This window comes from Photinus pyralis, unplaced genomic scaffold (genome assembly GCF_008802855.1).
Source record: "Photinus pyralis isolate 1611_PpyrPB1 unplaced genomic scaffold, Ppyr1.3 Ppyr1.4_LG3a, whole genome shotgun sequence".
In the NCBI taxonomy this organism is placed as follows: domain Eukaryota; kingdom Metazoa; phylum Arthropoda; class Insecta; order Coleoptera; family Lampyridae; genus Photinus; species Photinus pyralis.
The window spans coordinates 11,731,926-11,751,787 of NW_022170509.1; the positions used below are offsets into that span (position 1 = coordinate 11,731,926).

General features: G+C 37.6%; 1 protein-coding gene across 1 annotated transcript; it reads left to right on the forward strand.

The window, feature by feature from the left end:
• Nucleotides 1-1,800: 1,800 nt before the first annotated feature.
• Nucleotides 1,801-15,126, forward strand: LOC116165311 (oxysterol-binding protein-related protein 8). Its single transcript, XM_031479627.1, has 14 exons — nt 1,801-2,181; nt 2,233-2,279; nt 7,324-7,551; nt 7,631-7,775; nt 7,822-8,028; nt 8,076-8,236; nt 8,289-8,467; nt 8,523-8,718; nt 8,793-9,068; nt 11,121-11,246; nt 11,295-11,484; nt 11,532-11,755; nt 12,116-12,282; nt 12,330-15,126. Exons 1-14 carry the CDS (start codon nt 2,001-2,003, stop codon nt 12,538-12,540), a joined length of 2,538 nt encoding a protein of 845 aa, XP_031335487.1. The 5' UTR covers nt 1,801-2,000; the 3' UTR covers nt 12,541-15,126.
• The last annotated feature ends 4,736 nt before the right edge of the window (nt 15,127-19,862 follow it).

The window sequence follows — 19,862 nt, forward strand, 5'->3', positions numbered from 1 at the left end:
GCTATAAACTACCGAGAAAGAACGAACTAAGCGTAATAGCGCGCCCAACTTCGTTGGAAATGCGCTAAAAATGGACCTCATCTAACTTTCTTATTATTTATGTGTACCACTATTTTTTAAGGAGGTTTAGGAAACCTTTTAAGATTGCTCCCGCTAGGCTTTATAGCGGGTGGGTTTGTATCCACTAAAACACTGTAATTACACAAACCGGGTACTGCCCTAGGACATATCTTCCAGCTTGCGCGCCTTGGCGGTGGATGTAAGTAAATTTGTATTATATTGCCTGCCTTATTATTCTCTCTCTTCCGTTCCTCCACCCCTACCCTTGATCTCTCTCGTTGAGTAAATCGTGAAGCGTAGTTAAATCTTCGCTCGCTACCGCCCATTGTCATATATCCGGGGTTGCCTCATCGTCACCTCATTGCGCCAATCTTCTATCTTGGGCATCAGCCGCTTCGTTCACCACTGCCTCCTGTTCCATTCCTGCTGTCACATCCCCATCGCTTCCACTTTACCCTGGCCCGCGAGTCCTTATTAGCCTTGATGGCCACGTATAGTGAGACTAACATCCGCGATCACAAAATCATCTTTGCCCGCCACCGTCGTATACGCGCTTGTTACCCTGATTGCCAGAAGCCCTACGGAATTTCCAGCTCCCTTAACACATCGCCAGGACCAGCTTACTTGACTTCCATTTTTCTGGGTACACTCCTGTATCCAAAATCTGGTCTGAGACTATTTTCCAAATCTAGGGTGGATCTGAGCCTAGGTTAACCATCTCCGCAAAGATGTCCGGGCCCCATGCTTCATTTACCGACAGTTCGTTGGCGGCAGCTACTATTTCATCAACCTTCACTACATCTTCGGTTCTCACTCTATTTGGTTGCTCACCATCAAGAGCGGCCTCAGACGGTCGTGGATATAGGCAAAGCGTCGAACACCACCGCCGTTCTTGCCTTAATCTTACTCCGCCACTATCCGGTCCGGCCTTCCCCCAGACGTCATTGTCCAGGTTGTCCCACAACCTCCTCTTATACTAGCGCCCATCAGGTGCTTCGACTCGTTTCTTTTTCTTTCCACAGTCGTCTGCTCTGCCGCACACATTCTTGTTCATAACTGCGTTGGAATCTCCTCCTTATACGCAATGCGGGCCTTTTTTTACGTTGCTGGGTAATTTCGTCGACCCACCTGTACACCCCTGGTGATACGCTCTTCTTCCAGACTTACTTACGAGGGTATAACGTAACATTGTAGCCATTTGGGAGGTTCCTATCTCGTATCCCTTGTTATGCTTGTCAAGCTGACACTGATCCCCAGGAAAACCAAACGCGCCAAAATGACTGGGAAGAGGAGGATAACCGCGACTACCTTGGAAGTGATGGGGCAGGTACCTATAGAACCGAAGGATCGTCCTTGGGGTATGGATCGATAAAAATCTTTTCCTCATACCGCACGTTACGGTAACTTGCGAGAAAATCAGGAGACGCTACGCGGGGCTGCCTACGGACATGCCCAATATATGTTGGGGGTGCCAGGGCGAGCAAGAGGAGGTTGATGACCACAGCAGCGATCTCTGTCATGTGTCGAGTGTTGAGGGCCAGAGAGTTCGAAGAACGGGGAAAGTGAAAAAAACAGGAGCACAGCTATAACTAAACACTACGCGACCACACGTCCCTGACCCGGTTTCCAGCGACGAATGCGCAAGCGGTCCCCTGGAGAACATATGCGTGTTGACACACTGTGTACATATCGTGTTTCCAATCGGTACGTTAGCGCTCTTTCTTACCAACGATACGCTGTCACTGCTGAAAATCTCTGTTATGTTATGAACGCACGTCTTGCTTTTGTACCTCGTAATCAAAGCACAAACTAATGGAATTACACTTTCGTTTGCAATTTTTTTAGCAAAAAATGTTTCACGTTACTTGCCACCTTCAAGCACAGAAATGTCACTCGAAAACCGCTAATCGTTAAGTGTTTCGATTTTATGAATTATTTATATGAACATGCCAATAATACATGGATCTCAATCCTCCACCGATGATTTGAATTCCAGTGCTACCCAGAAGTCATTTAAGGGAGATGATCGAAAGCAGCGTGCCACTGTACTACAAATGCTACCGAAATTGCCTTCAAACGATTCACTCCCTCTTACTAGCAGTCCAGGTCCAGCTTCGCCAGGTTTCGATTTGTCATTCGAATAGATTGTTTCAATTTAGATTCATGTTTTAGGTGGACCTAGTTTCGGTGAAAAAGTTGATAATACTTCGTCCGACAAGGTAATTGTTTCTGTAACGCTTCATTGTTTATTTGTAGTGGAATATAAGAGCTAAAAGGGCTTACTGTCAGTCCCTTAAGTTCTTATGTCATTTGTATTGATGTTTTATGGTAAAAGAATGTATTTCGTTTTAGATGTTTGAATTAATTGCGGAAACAATCGTTTCCTATTGAGTACATTGAAACAAAGAAAGCTTGCACAACGTGGTGGTGGCATATTGTATTCGAGTGGTCGACAAGTGTAATGTGGCATGCATCGCATATATTTTTACTTAAATTTTTGCCCAGCACTTCTCAACGTTAACTTTTAGTCTTATTAGTGAACACGTTTTAATCACGATGTAGTTTTGGCACTATGAATTTTCCATTGCGAAAACAACTTCCATACCTACTTGTGCCGTTTTGCATGCCTCTTTTTGTACTTCATCAATTTTCATTTAAATGAAATGTGGCAGTAGTAACTCACATTAACACATCATGTTTTGAGCATACGTACATGTCAAATGAAAACGAGTCAAAACATTGTTTGGGGCTAGTATGTGTAGGTTAACCGATCCACATCTTTGATCAATTGTTTATTATTGAATGATATATGAGGCCTATAGGTTTTTTTGAATTTAGGTACCCTTGTTTAAGCTCAAGTAATTGCATACGATTTGTCTTATGTTCCTCAAGATAATACTACACTAGATAAGACATTTAAATGGAAGAGTTATCAAGTACATATTTATTTAGTTCCTTGATGAGGCTGTAGGGGGCTTTTGCTTTGAAACACATGATAGGTGTTCGAAACAAAGTACATCACTTCCATGAGCTAGTGAACATTTCTTATCATCAAATTTCACATAAAGGTAAAAACAAAAACTGGGCGTCTCTATTTATGATTTTGGCAATTTTGTATCTTCAGGAATCTAAACAACATCTGATATTGATTAACAATGGCATTCCAGTTTCAATTCTCAATTTCAAGTGCCTTCCAAACAAAAGTCAATGTTTGATAGGGGTACAACAGGTAAAATATTGGTTTTTCCCTGTAACTTTTTGGTCAAGTGGCATAGGAAAAATTTATACCTGGGTCTTCCTGTTTTGTTCCACATACTTGCTGCGTGGAACAAAATAATAAAGAAACCATATGTTAAGCAAAGGTCTGATCAATCTTTGCGGGACGTCAAAAAGCCCATTTTTTATTATTGAAGGTATGCTAAACATTTTGGTGATATTATATTCGGAATTTTAGCTGTCTGCTACTATTTCCATAAGAAAAATATATCCAAGAAACAATTTAGTTGGAATTTTGGATTTGCACAAACATTTTTAAGATTTTTCACAAAGTATACAGGGTGTCCTAGGAGGAATGGGCAATATTTTGGGAAATTTAAAGTATAGGTTATTTTAAGACAAAAACTAATAAACTCGACTATGACTAAAATCATTTGTCTCTAGCCAACTGCTTCGAAACAGTTGAGAATAAAAATATAGTTTATTAGCGTTTTTGTCTTCAAATAACCTCTACTTTAATTTCCCAAAATATTACCCATTCCTCCTGGGACACCTTGTATTTAAAAAGCTATAATCAATTTTTGGCGTGTTTTTACGTTTCCGTTTATCCCAAAATATCTACAGAATTTTAAATATGAATATCTCAAAAATGTAGTGTTGGAAGAAGGTACTTAAAAAGCGACAATGATAGATGTCGACAAGACTTTACGTGTGAATCTCTGAAACAACCGAGGAAACTTTTAGCCCTAGGAAGGAACCAGAATGCGTTATATATTTAGAAATAGTGTAAGGATAATTTACAATTCGCTTTCCCGCCCTTATTAGAGGTATTTTTCTAAGCTACTCGGCGCTTTATAAACTCTTTCAGTGCTTTTTTTTTAGGTTCTCCTTTCTTTTGCGGGGCAGTTTGCCTCAAGGCACCTTTAACAGTCATGCGAAGGTTTGATTTCATGACTTCCAGTTCCGCCGAGTTATTGACTCCTGCGGGACAGTTCTTGAGATTGATCCCAGAGAGGTCCCAGTTGGTCCTTCTCAGATTTGTATTAGGACTAAATCAAACTACAAATGTGCAAATATCTAAAGTTTTTACCTGGGATGTATGACACCTTTGTTATCTTTAAAAGGAAATCTGTACGTATATAGTTTTAAATTAGGGGTTGTTTTTTTCGAATTGCCACTATCAATATAAAGATGCCATTTTGATAAGGAATGACACAAACTATACCTGGGAAAATAATAGTTACTGAAACGCACACTAGCGGCGCAACTATGTCATGAGCTATCTGTAGTGTTTAAATCTGTGCCAGTAGTAGTTGATAAAGTAGGCGTGCGATTTCGTGATTTGATAATATGGTCTTAACACCTCAACACAATGCAAACCAGAATAACAATTTGCAATTAGTTATGAACAAAACGCGCCAAATATATGCAATAATGAGTGCATTTTATTGTGATTGAAAAGTTAAATGAATTATATCAATCTTTGTGGTCTGATATGGAAGTGGATATCCGAGCCAGTTTTACTTTAAGAAAGGGGGCTGTTTGAACAAAAGATATTATTGATTGAGCTTAATTATCCACACTGAAATGTTGCTTCCGACTGGCCTATATTCGTTAGTTACTGTTGAGAGTTGCTTGAAGTCGCAGGCATAGAAAAATGTTCTTTGTTAGAAGGCTCTAAGGTCTTGTGGAACGTTTGTATTTGAGAGATGTTTACTTTGACTTACTTTGTTTACTTTTTATTTAATACATTTTTAAAGATTTCTTGTTTTCTTTGCCTCATATAAGATAGAGTGAAAGGAGATTTGAATGCAAAGTGGGGGACGAAGCGTTAGCAATATCCACCTTTACAAAATGAAACATTTATCACATCATCATCACTGAGCAAAAAGATAATCTGACATTATATGACATAACGACTGCCGACATTTTCATGGTGGACTGAGTGACCAAATAAAACCAGGCAACTATATCTGAAAATGTAATAAAGCTAGTCCTTTCGAGTGCCAAAAGATAAAATGCTGGAAATTTTTCACTTTGGTGTACATCGCCTTAGCGATCAGATAACTTAAAAAGTGACGACTATATTAGAAATTTGTCGCTTTTGCCTTGAATTAGTTATAAAAATAAACTTTTTAATGCACATATGTCCATTGTGTGTTTTGCACGGGAGTAAAATCATCTCATCTGTCACCGTTCAAGTAGCGCCGCGCGAACCGAAGGCGAACTCGGCATTTAATAGAAATTATGGCATTAAAATCGTCGATGAAGCGGGTTCGAACCCAATCGCGCGCGTTTCTTTTATCTATAATGCATCGTGGCAAAAAGAAGGGAGCGAAGGAGTTCGACAGAGAAAGAAGTAGTCACTTCTGTCAGCACTCACCAAGTGCCACTTTCGAATTTTATAACTTCAGGATTATAAATGTAAGTAATGTTGTACTGTAATTGTTTTCGAAATGTGATGTTTCGGGTATTTAATATCAACTTAGCGAAGCATCTCCTGAAGTAAGTAGTACCTACATTTATTTTTTTTTATACGGCAGGATTGGTAAGTTGATGTCGTTTATTTATAAAGAAGACAATACGATTTGGTTCTTGTTGAACAAGGAAGTTCGTTTTTCCGTTTCACGTGCAATATTGGTGGTTTCGGGTCTGCTATTGGGTAAAATCCCTTGCAAAAATGTCAACCAAGACCCATAAATATAATACTAAAAAAAGTTCTGCTTTATACTCGTATGATGTATCCTCCGGGACAATTCTCAACCAGGCAGAACATGATTATTTTTGTGAGATGTCTGAGACCAGGGGTCTCCAAACTTTTCAGCCTTAGGCACGCACTAATTGCTCATCAATTTCCCGAGGGCCAGAAGATATCGACATATTTTCAGTTGTATTCTTAAATTACCTGCAATCATTCCTGCAGACCTCATTAGTAGTCAAATGAAATAGCATTGTTCGTATCTGTACCTTCGCAATGGCATGCGGTCACCACGCCACCCACAAAATTGTAATTATTTTCTTCGTCGACGTCCGCCTCCTGTCACAATGAAAAATCCCAAAATCCCTTTTGGAAACTCAATAGCCTCTATCAAATTCCGAAAATTCCAAAGAATTAACTAGACACATTTACATTCACATCTGACATGAATGTGCACGAATAGTTATAAGCTCCGGCGTGAAAAATCTATCCGTGTCGCACAATGGGCACACAGATAATTAATTGACAAAGACAAATGAACATTCTCTTGCATGCACCACAGATAACTGATTTCACGTGATGGCACTGCAGTACTACTAATGCCATGGAATAATGTCGGTGATTATGACAATTTCCTATCTCACCTAACTTGCGATCTCACCTCCGTTTACCCTTTTTGTTTGGTGCGCCATTTCAGGGTAAGTATTTTAGAAATCTGCAAAGTCAACGATACTTATTTCTTTGATATGATTTTCTTTCTGGTGGTGTTTCGATAAGTTAAATCAGTCAAAGGAATATAAGGATGGCAAAATATTTATTTATTTATTTTTTATTTGTGTTGTTTAAGTGCAAACTACATCTCCCTCGACATCTCTCTAATTAAATAACAAATATTTTTTGTAGTTTTTGTTATGGTTATGCTAATCTTGGGGGTTTTTTTGTATCATTTTTTATGACAAATTTTACGTACTATTTTCTATAGATACTAGCAATGTAAAATATACAATAGAATTTCCACAAATAATAATAATAAGGCTTTTATTTGAAAGTTTGCGTACTAGAAATTTATGTTGTTAATTTAGGTTTATTCGTAGCCTCCAGATGGCGACGTTTTAGAACGGAGGTATAGATTTTGGCCCGCTTCTCCAAAAATGTAAATATATCAGTGGTTAAAATGTAAGGGATTTCGGTTTTTGTTTTGGAATTGGTAATCGTAAAAATAATTTCCAGCATTTTCTGTAAAAAAACATCTTACTTTATTTGGCCACTCAGAACAGTTTTAAGGTTGCATTACATTACTTTAGTACATATCAAAGTTTTATTTTAATTTTCTCTCATTAAATCTTTAGTCGCCCGATCCAAAATTGACTCGAAAGGAATCTTACAAAGCGCAGAGGAAAAATTATCGGAGAGAAAAGAAGAGAGTGGCCAATGAGTTGTTAAATTCTTTGAAGGATCCTTCGGTGGTTGTTTTAGCAGATTGGTTAAAGATTAGGGGATCACTTAAATCATGGACCAAGTTGTGGTGTGTGCTCAAACCTGGACTTTTGCTGCTATATAAAAGTCCAAAATGTAAGGTAGGTTGTATGTCATCAAGTCCTTGTTGATGTACGTCCCTCAGGAACGGTTATATTCTGAATTGCATTTTTTTTTCAGAGTAATCATTGGGTAGGAACGATCCTTTTAAATTCTTGTAAAGTAATCGAACGGCCGAGTAAAAAAGATGGATTCTGTTTTAAACTATATAACCCATTGGATCAGACAATTTGGGCCCCTAGAGGACCAGAAAATGAAACTATTGGTAATGAATTAACTTTTGCGTATTATACCACAATTTCTTCTTGTAGGTGCTGTTGTACAACCATTGCCGAATTCGTATTCTATTTTTCGTGCACCCTCGCAAGCTTCGGGAATGTGTTGGTTGGATGCCTTAGAAATATCGCTTCGCAGTGATTCTGCCTTGATACGTTCGATTAGTACGAAATCGACGTGTGGTAGTACTAGTCATGAAACACAGTGGTCCGAAGCGGATTACGAGAAACATTTTGTACATGGTAAGTTACAATAAGATGGTTAGTTGGTCTTAATTAATTTGTGTTAGATCTCGACGATGCTAGTCAACCCGATAATGGGGCTCAGTTAAGCACGGGAGACGGAGAGATGAGTGATACCGAATCGGAAATCTCAGTTAAAGAAGAAGAAATTGACGAGGATCCTCCTGAAACTCCGTATGTACTTATTGAAGAGGAAGAGTTTGGAGATGTAAGGATGTGAAATTATAAGTTTTCTAAGTTAACATCCGTGTACGCCTAAGGCAGGGGAACAAGTGGAGGAATTGGCCGATGAGCACAAATCCCTGATTTGGTACTTAGTAAAGCAGGTTAGGCCTGGAATGGATCTCAGTAAAGTTGTTTTGCCTACCTTTATACTAGAGCCGCGATCTTTCCTTGACAAACTCTCAGACTCCTATTATCATGTAGATATTCTCTCAAAGTGAGTACATTGACAATTTAATTGGTTGGTAAATAACCTCCCTTGTTTATTATAGTGCAGTTCAAGAGGATGACGCGTTTACAAGGATGAAAAGTGTCGTAAAATGGTACCTTTCCGGTTTTTATAAAAAACCGAAAGGATTAAAAAAACCTTACAATCCTATTTTGGGAGAGACTTTTCGTTGTTGTTGGCTGCATCCTAATGGCACAAAAACGTTTTATATAGCGGAACAGGTGTCACATCACCCTCCTGTAAGTTCTTACTTTTTGCCATTTAATTTGTTACCATGCTGCTTGTGAGAATATTTCACAAGTTGATATTGCAGGTATCTGCGTTCTATGTAACTAATCGCCAGGAAGGTTTCGCAATAAGCGCTTCAATACTAGCAAAGTCTAAGTTTTATGGCAATTCTACTTCGGCCATATTGGATGGTGTTGCCGTGTTGACACTATTGCCTAGGGGCGAAAACTATACATTGACAATTCCTTACGCTCATTGTAAAGGTATACTAATGGGTACATTAAGTATGGAGCTCGGCGGAAAGGTGTACGTTGAATGTGAGAAGACAGGATATCGCACCGAACTCGAATTTAAATTAAAGGTGAACCAACTTATTTGTTATCTCGGCGGGGGCAAACTAGTAAGTTCTGATGTTTTAGTGGCTCACTTAATGAGAGGTGGGTTTGTAGTCGGAGGTATGTTCACATATTCTAATTCACACGTCCTTTATTAATGAAAGCCACATATTTTTGAAAACTCATATTTTTTGCATTCCACCATTCTATTTGCAATAGAGCAGGGGAAATAATCACCAAGTATCACACTACACTAGGTAGCCAGCGTATATGCAAAAGAGTTGTTTCGTGTCAAGATAGTTCTTAAAAATGTTATAGGGGGCTTTTTAACCTTAGAACGAAACTGATTTATCCGAAGCAGTATTTTATGTATTTGAATCGTGTTTGAGCTACATAGAAAATATCCAAACTTCATCCACTAAGTGACGTCTTTGAATATAAAATATAGGAAGAAGAATAACTTAATGTAAAGTTTTGTGACGAGTTTGTTTGAATACGGTGATGGTAGGTGAGAACCCTAGACTCTGTTTGGGCTTGTTAAAGGGGTGATAAATTGTTGTTTATTACTCGTGGGAGAACCCCCGTAGCATCTAAGTGGGCATAATTAGAGTTTAACTAACGCCCTCTTCCGGATTCTTTTCGTGTCGGAGCGCGCAAATCCCCAATTTTCATTTCTTTCCTGAGACTTTCAACAAGAATGTGAAGCGGAAGTGTCGTTAATTCTATGGGTCTAATTGTACAAATTAGTTAATAGTGTCTTTAGTAATTGACTTTTTTTTGTTGTTGTAAAGTTGGCCCCTCGGGCAGTCATTATTTAATCACCGAGTTACGCAGGTTAGATGGGTGGATTTCCTTTCTCTTTTGATTTGTTTTAGGTAATAGTCCTGACGTCGAGATTGTACCCACAGTTAAGATTTTTCTTTTTCTTATGATTGCACCTTCCACCCTTATCCAAACAATTATTGAGCGTTGTCATATTGTGTTGGGAGACTTTTGTGTATTGTGCCTTGTAGAACAGTTTTGAGTCTGACTTAATTAATAATTTAAAAATAATATTGCTATATTTTGTGGTCTTAGCAAGAGGTTTCGGTACTGTAGATCATTCATTGTTAATGTGGGAGTACCTCAAGGATGCGTCTTGGGCCCCATCCTCTTCATACTTTTTATCGATGACGTTATTTGTAAATTGTCTCTGATAAAACCTGAAAGATGTTCAAAAAAAGGTTTGTGAAACACTAGATAAACTCAGTACAGGTCTGTTGATCAGAAAGAGGTAGTTTAAACTAACCTGATTATGTTAAACTGACCTATTTCTACTGAGCAGACCTATTTTTGATAAAGACTCGTTTCTGCTCAACCAACCTGTTTCCGTCGTTCTACCCAAAAATCGCTCAACCAACCTGTTTCTGATAAACAAATCTGTTTCCGGTGAAAAGCAGAACCGAATCGAATGCCCTTGAACTTGATGCGTGCGCAGCTCCCAAGGTCAAAGTGGGCTCATAGTTGGAAATACACCTAAATAAAGCTGCAAATAGCATTTCCCCAAAAATGTATACAAATATTGCCATAATATTTTCTATTCATTCAAAATCTGTGTTACTATTTGTGAGCAATCAAGCGGTGGAGAGAATGGGAACTATTCGCCTTAATTAAACTAACACCATATCAACAATCCGATGTACGTTATGTACTTCTATTTTAGGGTTTTTCTTTGTTTAAAGTTCGTGCGCTTCTGGATGTGTGATATGTAGTTATTTTTTCCCAGCCGTTGTTTCATGGATCCACAGTAATGTTTCCTAATTGGATAATGATACCACAAATTGTGGCGTATACTCGTACTTTTACGTTTAGTGGAGTTTATAGCAGATTGAATTGAAAGTATTCTCTGCTATGGTTACTCTTTGGTAGTAAAATACACCATTGGTACATAATTGTTTGTTGAACAAGTGCTGTACCTACGTGTATTTTACAATGTTTTAAGTAAAAAACTCATTCAGAAAGAAGGGAGCAAAAACTAACCAGAACTTACAGATGTACTCGACCAACGGCTCTACAAATATTTAAAACTTTATTTATAGCCGTTTCTGGGGGGCGTTGACCAAATTAACTGTATCTCCGGTCGTCTGAAATTAGGAAAAGAGACACTCGCAACACTGGATGGGTATTGGGATGGTGTCATAAAAATCAAAGACAGGCGGACTGGGGTAGTAGAAGTGTTTGGCAAGCAGTCTGTATTTACAGATTATTTGTAGGAGGAGCAAATTTTGTGGAATCCCACCAATACGATTAGAAAAATGCGATTGAAACGTTTAACTGTATCGATTGAGCATCAAGGAGAATTTGAATCCGAAAAACTTTGGCAACATGTATCTGCCGCCATTCTATGCGATGATATGAATACAGCGACTGAGGAAAAAACATCTTTAGAAGAAGTGCAGCGAGGTACTATTCTAGTAATATTTTTCATATTTATAGTAGCGACCTTTCAGCTTGCTCTAAGGAGCGCAAGGTGAAATGTGAAGATTGGTTTCCGAAGCATTTTCAGCAAGACCTGAAGAATGGGCAATGGGTTTATAAGCATTCAGATTTGCGACCTTGGGATCCTCGCAATGATCTCTATCAGTATGAGCATGACTATATTATACAAACGAAAACCAAACATCCTGCACCCATTATTCGAACGGCTAGTATAATCAGCGTAGAGTTACCGCCGGTAAATTTCTCTCCATGCTCCCCCATTATTGCTTAGTCAAAACTTCACCACTTCAATACGCCCTCCACTATAGTTAGCAATAGTCTCCTCAAATATCTTGTGTTAGTGATGCTGTTTCACTAAAAGTCCTGACTCTTTGGCCGTGTGTTAAAAGCAGCTTAAGCTGAAACTCCGCCCACTCAAAAATAAAGGCAAAAAAACTTGAATGATTGTGATAACTAAGAAAGTAGTCCCAAGCGTCAATGTTACAGAAGAACGGTGAAGTACCTAATTAAAAGTTGATATTGTCCAATCCTAACGTTTTCTTTGCTTAAAAAATAAGTTCCGCAGTTGTGTAATTTACAATGTTTGCTTCTCTAGAATGAACCTCGTGTAGCAACCACAAAGTCAAGTAAAAGAAAAGTTGCTACCAAGCAGATATCGTCAGATGCAGATATAAACGACAGCGCCACCACCTCTGAGGAATTTCATTCAGATTCGGCGCACTCAGTTAAAAAGACTTCTCCGTTTACTGCGACAAATTCCAGGTAATCCAAATTGTATTCCGTCAGTTACTGATGCGCATATTTCTTAGTATTATGCTCGCCATCTACGATCTGGAACAGAGTTTGCAAGAGCATGGCGAAAAAATTAACGTATTACAACGTAATCTCACAAAGATGCATGAAGAAAATCGTACTCAAAGCAAAAGGAGTAATTGTACAGAAATACTAGTTACCATTGCGATTGTTGCAGCGCTGCAAGCTTTATTCTTTCATTATTTCAATAGTGCGGCACGTATTTAGATAAGTGTAATTGACCATTTAGCAATTTATACCGATGTTTTTTCTACTTTTGGTAATCGTAGCGTTTTTATTAACACCAATTGAATGTTAACTAAGGGTACGCTAATCATTCTGATTTTTTACTCTTCAGTGTCTCTTTTCGATATTATTGGTATCACTATAGATTTCCCGCAACCAAATCCTTGCTCTCATTGTCTTACTAATAGGAGAAGAGGTAGTTGGAAACTTTTCTCCAAACCTTTCACAATAATTGATGTGTCACGGCACAGTAGTAATAAAAACTCAATGTTCTCTTTGAAAATATTAAAAATAACTTAGGCATAAATTTGATTTCAGTGAGCCACAGTGACCCAGTAACAGTTTACTTATTTTGGTACCATTGACAGGCACGTTTAAAATAAGTTATTACCATCGACGCCATTTAGGCAATTTTGTTTTTTGACTGATTTTGTATTTTGTAAACTCACTGGTAATTGTTTTAATTTTCCAAGGCTTTATCAATAGTTAAAGTAAGCTGGAACTTGGTGCTCTCTTTTTCAAGATCATTCACTCGTGTGCTCATTTCATAAAGTATACAGGATGTCTCAGGCTCCTTAGATTTATCAGCGCAAGGTAGTGTGCGACTCTCCTTCTGATCTAGGTTGGTAAAGCCACTAAAACCACTCCTTGGCCTAGCATGTTTACTTGCAGGAACCGTTTTCCACTTCTTTCTTCTAGTAAAGGCCGTTTATTTTGTATCATCCTCCTAATTTTCTTTCGTCCAGTTCTTTCTCTTTTATTATTCTATTAACTGTACTGGTGTTTTCCATATCGAGCTATTTTTGAGTGCTAGCTCCATTACGTTGTCTGGTGTCGACCTTGCCGGTTCCCTCCAGAACATCAAGCAAGATGATTTATGTCAGTAAAATTAATTAATAAATTAGGATTACGTAAAATAGAGTACATCAAAACTCATTGGTTCTATCCTCGATTCCTCATTTGTCCAATCAATCGATTTGGGCTTTAACCTTCATTGCATTAATGATTATTTTAATAATGGTAGGTTAATGCCATTGTTTTGTGGTGGCCAGGTTTGAATACGGCCTGCTACTTTTAGGCTTAAACGTATGTAAGTGGTAATTTGGGTGTATTTTCACGAATGGCACTTGAGTGTTTTTTCCCTTTTCAGAAGGCATATGTGGAACTGACTGGATTCTTAGACCATGGTGTAGAGTTTCCTATCCCTAAAAATTGAAATTGAAGCCTTTTTAATTTCGCCTTTTGTGTTTTTGCAACTATTAATATATAGTTTCAACGTACTCAGTAATCCAAAGGCGCATGGGTGCAAACTGGATTGTAGTGGGACGACAGTGGCGGCGCGTTGTGGTGTGTCTTGGGGGTGCACAATTTAAAAAAAGGGGGAAAAATGGGGCCACGGGCAAAACGCTGGAGGCGAAAATTTTTTGAGTGTCACCGCAACACGAAGTTTTTTGGACCTATTAAATGGCATAAAAAAGCTTATTGATGAGACTTCTAAATACTCCAGGGTTTATGGCTGCGGAGAGCAAGTTCCAAAGCACCACAAAATTTTATATCTACGGTCTATAATTTTGGATAAAACATACCTGTTCTTTTTTACTTCCTCATTACGTTTTTCGATACTCAAAACGATATGCACTATTTAACTGTTGCCGTATATCTTGCTTACCTAATAAATTAAATCTCAATTAACAGATATATGATGTGCTTTTGAAAATTTATATTTTTTAATTTTTTCGGATAAATGCACTAAGTCTGTAACGCCATTTTTTGTCGATTCTGATGCCTCATCACCGAGCTCATCACCAAACAACAAACACGGAAATCAATACAGACTATTGTTAAAGTTACAACTGCATAACCAGTCAGTTTTTTCATACATGTCTATTTTAAACGATCGTTTATAATCCCGACTTCCTTTATTGATTTTCGATATTTCCAAACTCGGTTTTGGGCGACCCGCATTTTTTATTTTAATTTGATCTTCTAATTTTAGTAAATTAAATTTAATAATTATCTTTAAATAATGAACGGTAACGTCGCAACGTTATGTAGCCCGGCGAATACTGTTCACAATGAGAGTGTGCTCTTGCTATACTTTACAACTTGGACCTTCGCAGGGCGCACGGGGAAAGGCGACGTAGCGTTTAAACGAATCAGAGATCGTAGCTAATTGTGCACTGCACGGGAAGGCGGAATGGGAATAATTCTTAATACACGTTCAGCGGTGTGTCAGTGTACCCGTTAGGTTTGGCATTTCAGGTAAGATAAGTGAACTATTTTTATTGCGAGATACGAACGTGCAAGAATGTTAAATACATAATAGAATTGTTATTGTTTTCGTTATTTTAAAACGATTTTTGGGAATGCATGTGGACTTATTGAGAAACCACCACTGTGGGACGATGTCCATTGTTTCTGCCTACATTGTAACTATATTGACAATAAATGCATTTTAGTGTGTATCAGCGAAATGAAATTAATTAAATTTTAAATAACAGGGGGGGGGGGATTCAAAAACCGTTTGGGCACATCCATTGGTATTTTTAGTTGGGCATTTTTTTAAACCAGGGGTGTGTCATGTAGCAATGGCCAATTTCCGACTTTCCAACCGTTTGGCTGATATACACTGTACCTATATCACTAGTCACTCAAATTGTTTGTGGTAGACTTCGCTTTTTGTTACTTCTGCAGAAAGGTTTGGAGACCATAGTTTCAGGTTATAGTTTTTTACCACCCAGACAAGCATTAAGTAAGCGAGTGCATTTTTGTTTCTAATCTTTTACTTTACCGTCCACTCTATCGTATGAGAGTTCGCTACTTGAATTTAAAAAAAGCAAAAAATGATTACCTATATTTCAAAGTACATGTGATATATAATTCAACCTATTTTGCAATGTTATTAGTTATTTGACTTTTTGAGTATTTAAATTTTGTGTATGTTGTCCAAATAATTTATTATAATATTTAAGAGCAATTACTGTTACCTGCCAATAGGTATGTAGTTACTTAAAAGTAAGTAAAACTCGTTAACCTGCGATTAAACTGATCGTTGGTTTAGCACCTCATTTAGGTACAGCATCTTTAATTCAGGGGACTTTTCATTTGTCTATACAAATGAGATGTACTTGTTGTTGCTTGCAGAATTGCACGTCATCTTGTGATCACTTAAGGTGACCCAGATATTTATATTTATAAAAATTTGTAAATCATTGAATTTACATGGGTTGTGAGAGGCGCTGGTGCTGTACCCATCTTTTTATGAACTTGTACGTTATCCTACAGTTTAAAAAGCTTTTATTGTTATTCCTCAACCACTTTTTGTGATAATTAATGTAAAGAGAAATAAAATTTCAATATTACAATTACTGTTTATTCTCTTGTCATCCATCTAAGTTCAACTTCTGGAAGATGATAAACAGAGGAAAAGACATTTAGTGGGAGAGAAATACGAATAGAGGACTGGAACCAGCACTTTATGAAGGTACTATAGAGGAAGGGGGAAGGAGATGAGATATCAAGAGAAGATATGGACTAACAATATAAACTGAAGAAAAACTGAAAAGAGGCGGCAGGGAGGGACGAAATTTGCTCTGCAGATAGTATTAAGGAGAAGCTGATGACTACTGGAAAAATGTAAAGAAAGGGTAATAGTGCCGATAATAGATGAGATGATAAGGACTGTATGGAAAATTATAGGAGAAGCACGATGGCGTATAGAATCTACGTAATTGTATGGAATGCAAGATTACACAGAGAATGGGATGTTTGAGAAAACACCATTGGGCTTTAGAGAATGGAGGGGAACGGATCGACTGTATATATCTATTATACAGAGTGACGGAAAAGGAATTGAAAAGAAAGAGCTCAATGGTGATTGTTTTTCACGGATGTAAGGGCAGCGTTTGACAGAGTATAAAGGGAAAAAGTATAGGAAATTATGGGAGGATGGAAAAATAGACAGAAATTTAAAGAACAGAATCAAGTAAATAGTCTGAAGTGTACTGAACAATCAAGATTGAGACAGAGATGCTCATGCTCACTTAGTCGAACCTTATTTACTTTCTACATAAGGGATATGGAGAAAATATTAAAACAGGGTAAGTGGAGGAATTGTGATGAGAAGAAGGAATAAGATATGATCCCGCCTGGCCTACCCAGATGACAGTATTATTGGTAACAAAGGAAATGATGGGGAGATTGGAACGGTACTGGAAAAGAAAAGGAATGGAAATGTCGAAAAATTGAAGACAATGAAATTTGTAAAGGGTGATAGAATGGAAGTGTAAGAAAATAAGAGAATTTCTTGTTCTTGTTGAGTTTTCCAACACTTTGTGTACGCGCCTGTATGGCTAGGTCGTCCGTACAACACACGATTTTTATGCCCTTTGTCGTATAATCTTTCACAGGGTCGGTCCAAGAACTAACCTCTGTGGAACACTTCCGCTGTTGTGTTTTTATTAATCTTAATACTTAGTCCTTTTACGTATGTAATCCTCTAATACATTCAGCAGGTATTTATCTATTTTTTTTTAACTTTCTTACAATGAGTTTTCAATCCGCTACGTTAAAAGCATTCTTGACATTCAGTCAATAGGACCGTGTATCAATCAATCAATACACGTTTATTTACAATTTATGGGTATGATACAATAATGGGGTTAGTGGTGAATAAATGGCGGACTGCTCAGAACTTGTGTCCCCTTCAGCTCTTGGTTAGTAGTACAATGCAACAATGATTATTATATATGTTTATGCTATATATATTGTGCAGGTATCAGCTCGTGTCCTTCTTGGTGCGTTGCGGGTCGTCGTAATGTGGGTGATGGTGGTGGATTCCGTTTCGCGCGTCCTTATCTGAAAAGAAAGGAGAAGAAGGCAGTAATTGTAGCATTTTTAAGGCAGACGCAACTAAAGACGTCGAAAATCACTCAAAATCACGTGATAGAGTATCAGATTAAAAGTTGTATTAAAATGTGTGCAAAAATTTAAAAAGACGGTAGCATTTTCGTAGCAGACGCAGTTAAATGATTTCAGGTCATCTCATTTCGGCGCGTATACTGTAACGCGGTAGAGTGAGACGCTTGCGGTGTGGCGATCTTTCTACAATACCTATAAAATTGTGCGATTAATGAAATAATTCCTAGGGAAGTTTTTTTCGTCAATCGCTTCTTTTTATCATTATGACCCCATAAAAATTTCTTCCAAAATTTTGACCCGGAAATATGTTATTTTTTATATTAATTCAAAAAAAGGGTTTTGTTTATGTTTTTTTTCAATATAAATCAGAAGCTATAGTACTTTTACATAAAACATATCTCTATAAGAAATTAAAGCGTATTAGCATTGACTAATGGTATTAGCGATGGACCTTAATAATATAATATAATATTTATTTCCATCCAGTAAATCACAGATTAAGGATATTGGACAAGTCAATCTTCACAAACAAAATGATATAAACACGTATTTGAATATATCGTAAATTAAGGTAAGTATATAGATATATCACAGTTCCAGTTCCTGAAAAAAACAAAGACGAGTAAAACTTATAAATAACAAAAATATAGAAATCACCTTAGTGTTTCGTGTAAATGAAAGTTCTTTTTTTTAATACAGAAACATGGGGCAATTTTTGTTTAATGAACAACCATCAGTACCTAAAATTTCTTATTTTATTATGTATACCAGTTCAATAAATAATTTGTTATTCATGGCAATGATATAAGATTTAATTTAAACATGAGTAATTGCAAAGGTCTAACAATGACAGTTTTTAATTTCCTAGGACCTAGTGGATAGTTTTGATTGTGTTATTTATGAAGGTTTTCAGGACTATGTTAGTGATCAGATCGTGGCCAGATTTGTTTTTTGACAACGAATATATGCCTTAGTTCTTTTGGGCTTTTTGGTTTTATGGGTGCGTGCGTTTCAATATGACGAATGATTGTATTTTGTCAATAATTTAGGCACCCAAAAGATTTAGCCTGCTTACAGACTCGCACAGCCTCCACAAGCCCCGGTTATATTCTATTACTGGGCCTTTGATTACAAATTCATGATCATATGAACACATAATAATTTTCATACACATACGTCGTATAGCAATTTTGATAGTTTAATTTCATTTATCTTAATTAAAAGACAATGTGGAAAATAGGTTAAATGTCGTCTTAGGCAGCACCTTTAGGAGCTCGTGATTCCCGGGGCGTTTAGCCTCGCATTCGGAAGCGTTCGGGAGCATTCGGACATTCTAGAAAGATGTTATTTGTTATACAGAAAGGTATAAGCAAATTGAATTGTGTTTTGAGTTAGTTTCAACATCGATGCGCTCGTGCTATGTTATATAAATTGTAAGTGATAAACAAAAATTACTGCTACGGCTAAAATAGAGCTAAAATCGAAGCTCGCCAACAAGCCATGGACGCCACAATGGAAGCAGGCCCGCAAGAAATAAGAGGTGTACGATTCAAGAAGCGATACAAGATTTTGAGCAAATTGTATCACTGTTAGAAAATCGGTATGGAGATAAACATTTACCGCAGCTGCGATGTATTACGCCCAATTAAAGAACCGAACGCAAAGAGCGGGCGAGATTTTGTTAAGAACTTGAAGCCGATATATCCCGATTGATAAGATTGGCGTATCTTACGGCTCCACAGAAACCTTTATACAGCAGCTGGCGGTGCAGACATTTATCGATGGTCTTTATACGCGGCATGAGAAATTGGAATCGAGGGTTTGGCGAATTCTCTGGAGTTTGATGTTGCAAAGAAAACGTCTCGCGTGACAAATGAAGAAGATGAAAATCTAGAAGAAATGAGTACCTAATAGAGCAGAGAATAATAGAGGGGAAAACCTGCATAGAAGAAGAAATGGTCCCGACAGTACAGTTACCATATAACCAGGGAAAACTATGACGGGTCGAAGGGAAGAAGCGAGCAAGTTGTGCCTCGTAGACTGTCATTCAAGTCGCATCATCCGGGAAATGGAAAAGAGAAAGCCAACCTGGAAAGAGGTATCTCGACAAGGTTCAATTTTAAAGGCGTATTGCTCTCGGTGGAATCGGAAGTACTACAACAATATTTCTAGAATGTTCTCCAAGTACTCCCAAACGCTTCCGAATGTTATAGAACAAACACGCCATATTATCCGGAAAGAATGTATCATATCCGCTTTAGTTTCTTATCGCCGATAACTAATCCTTCATGCCGCCTCGATGCCTCGGGATTTCTAGAATATTCGTTATTCACGGACCTGAGAAACCTTCTACCGGAACTGTGCGTTAATAACGATTTTTTGTA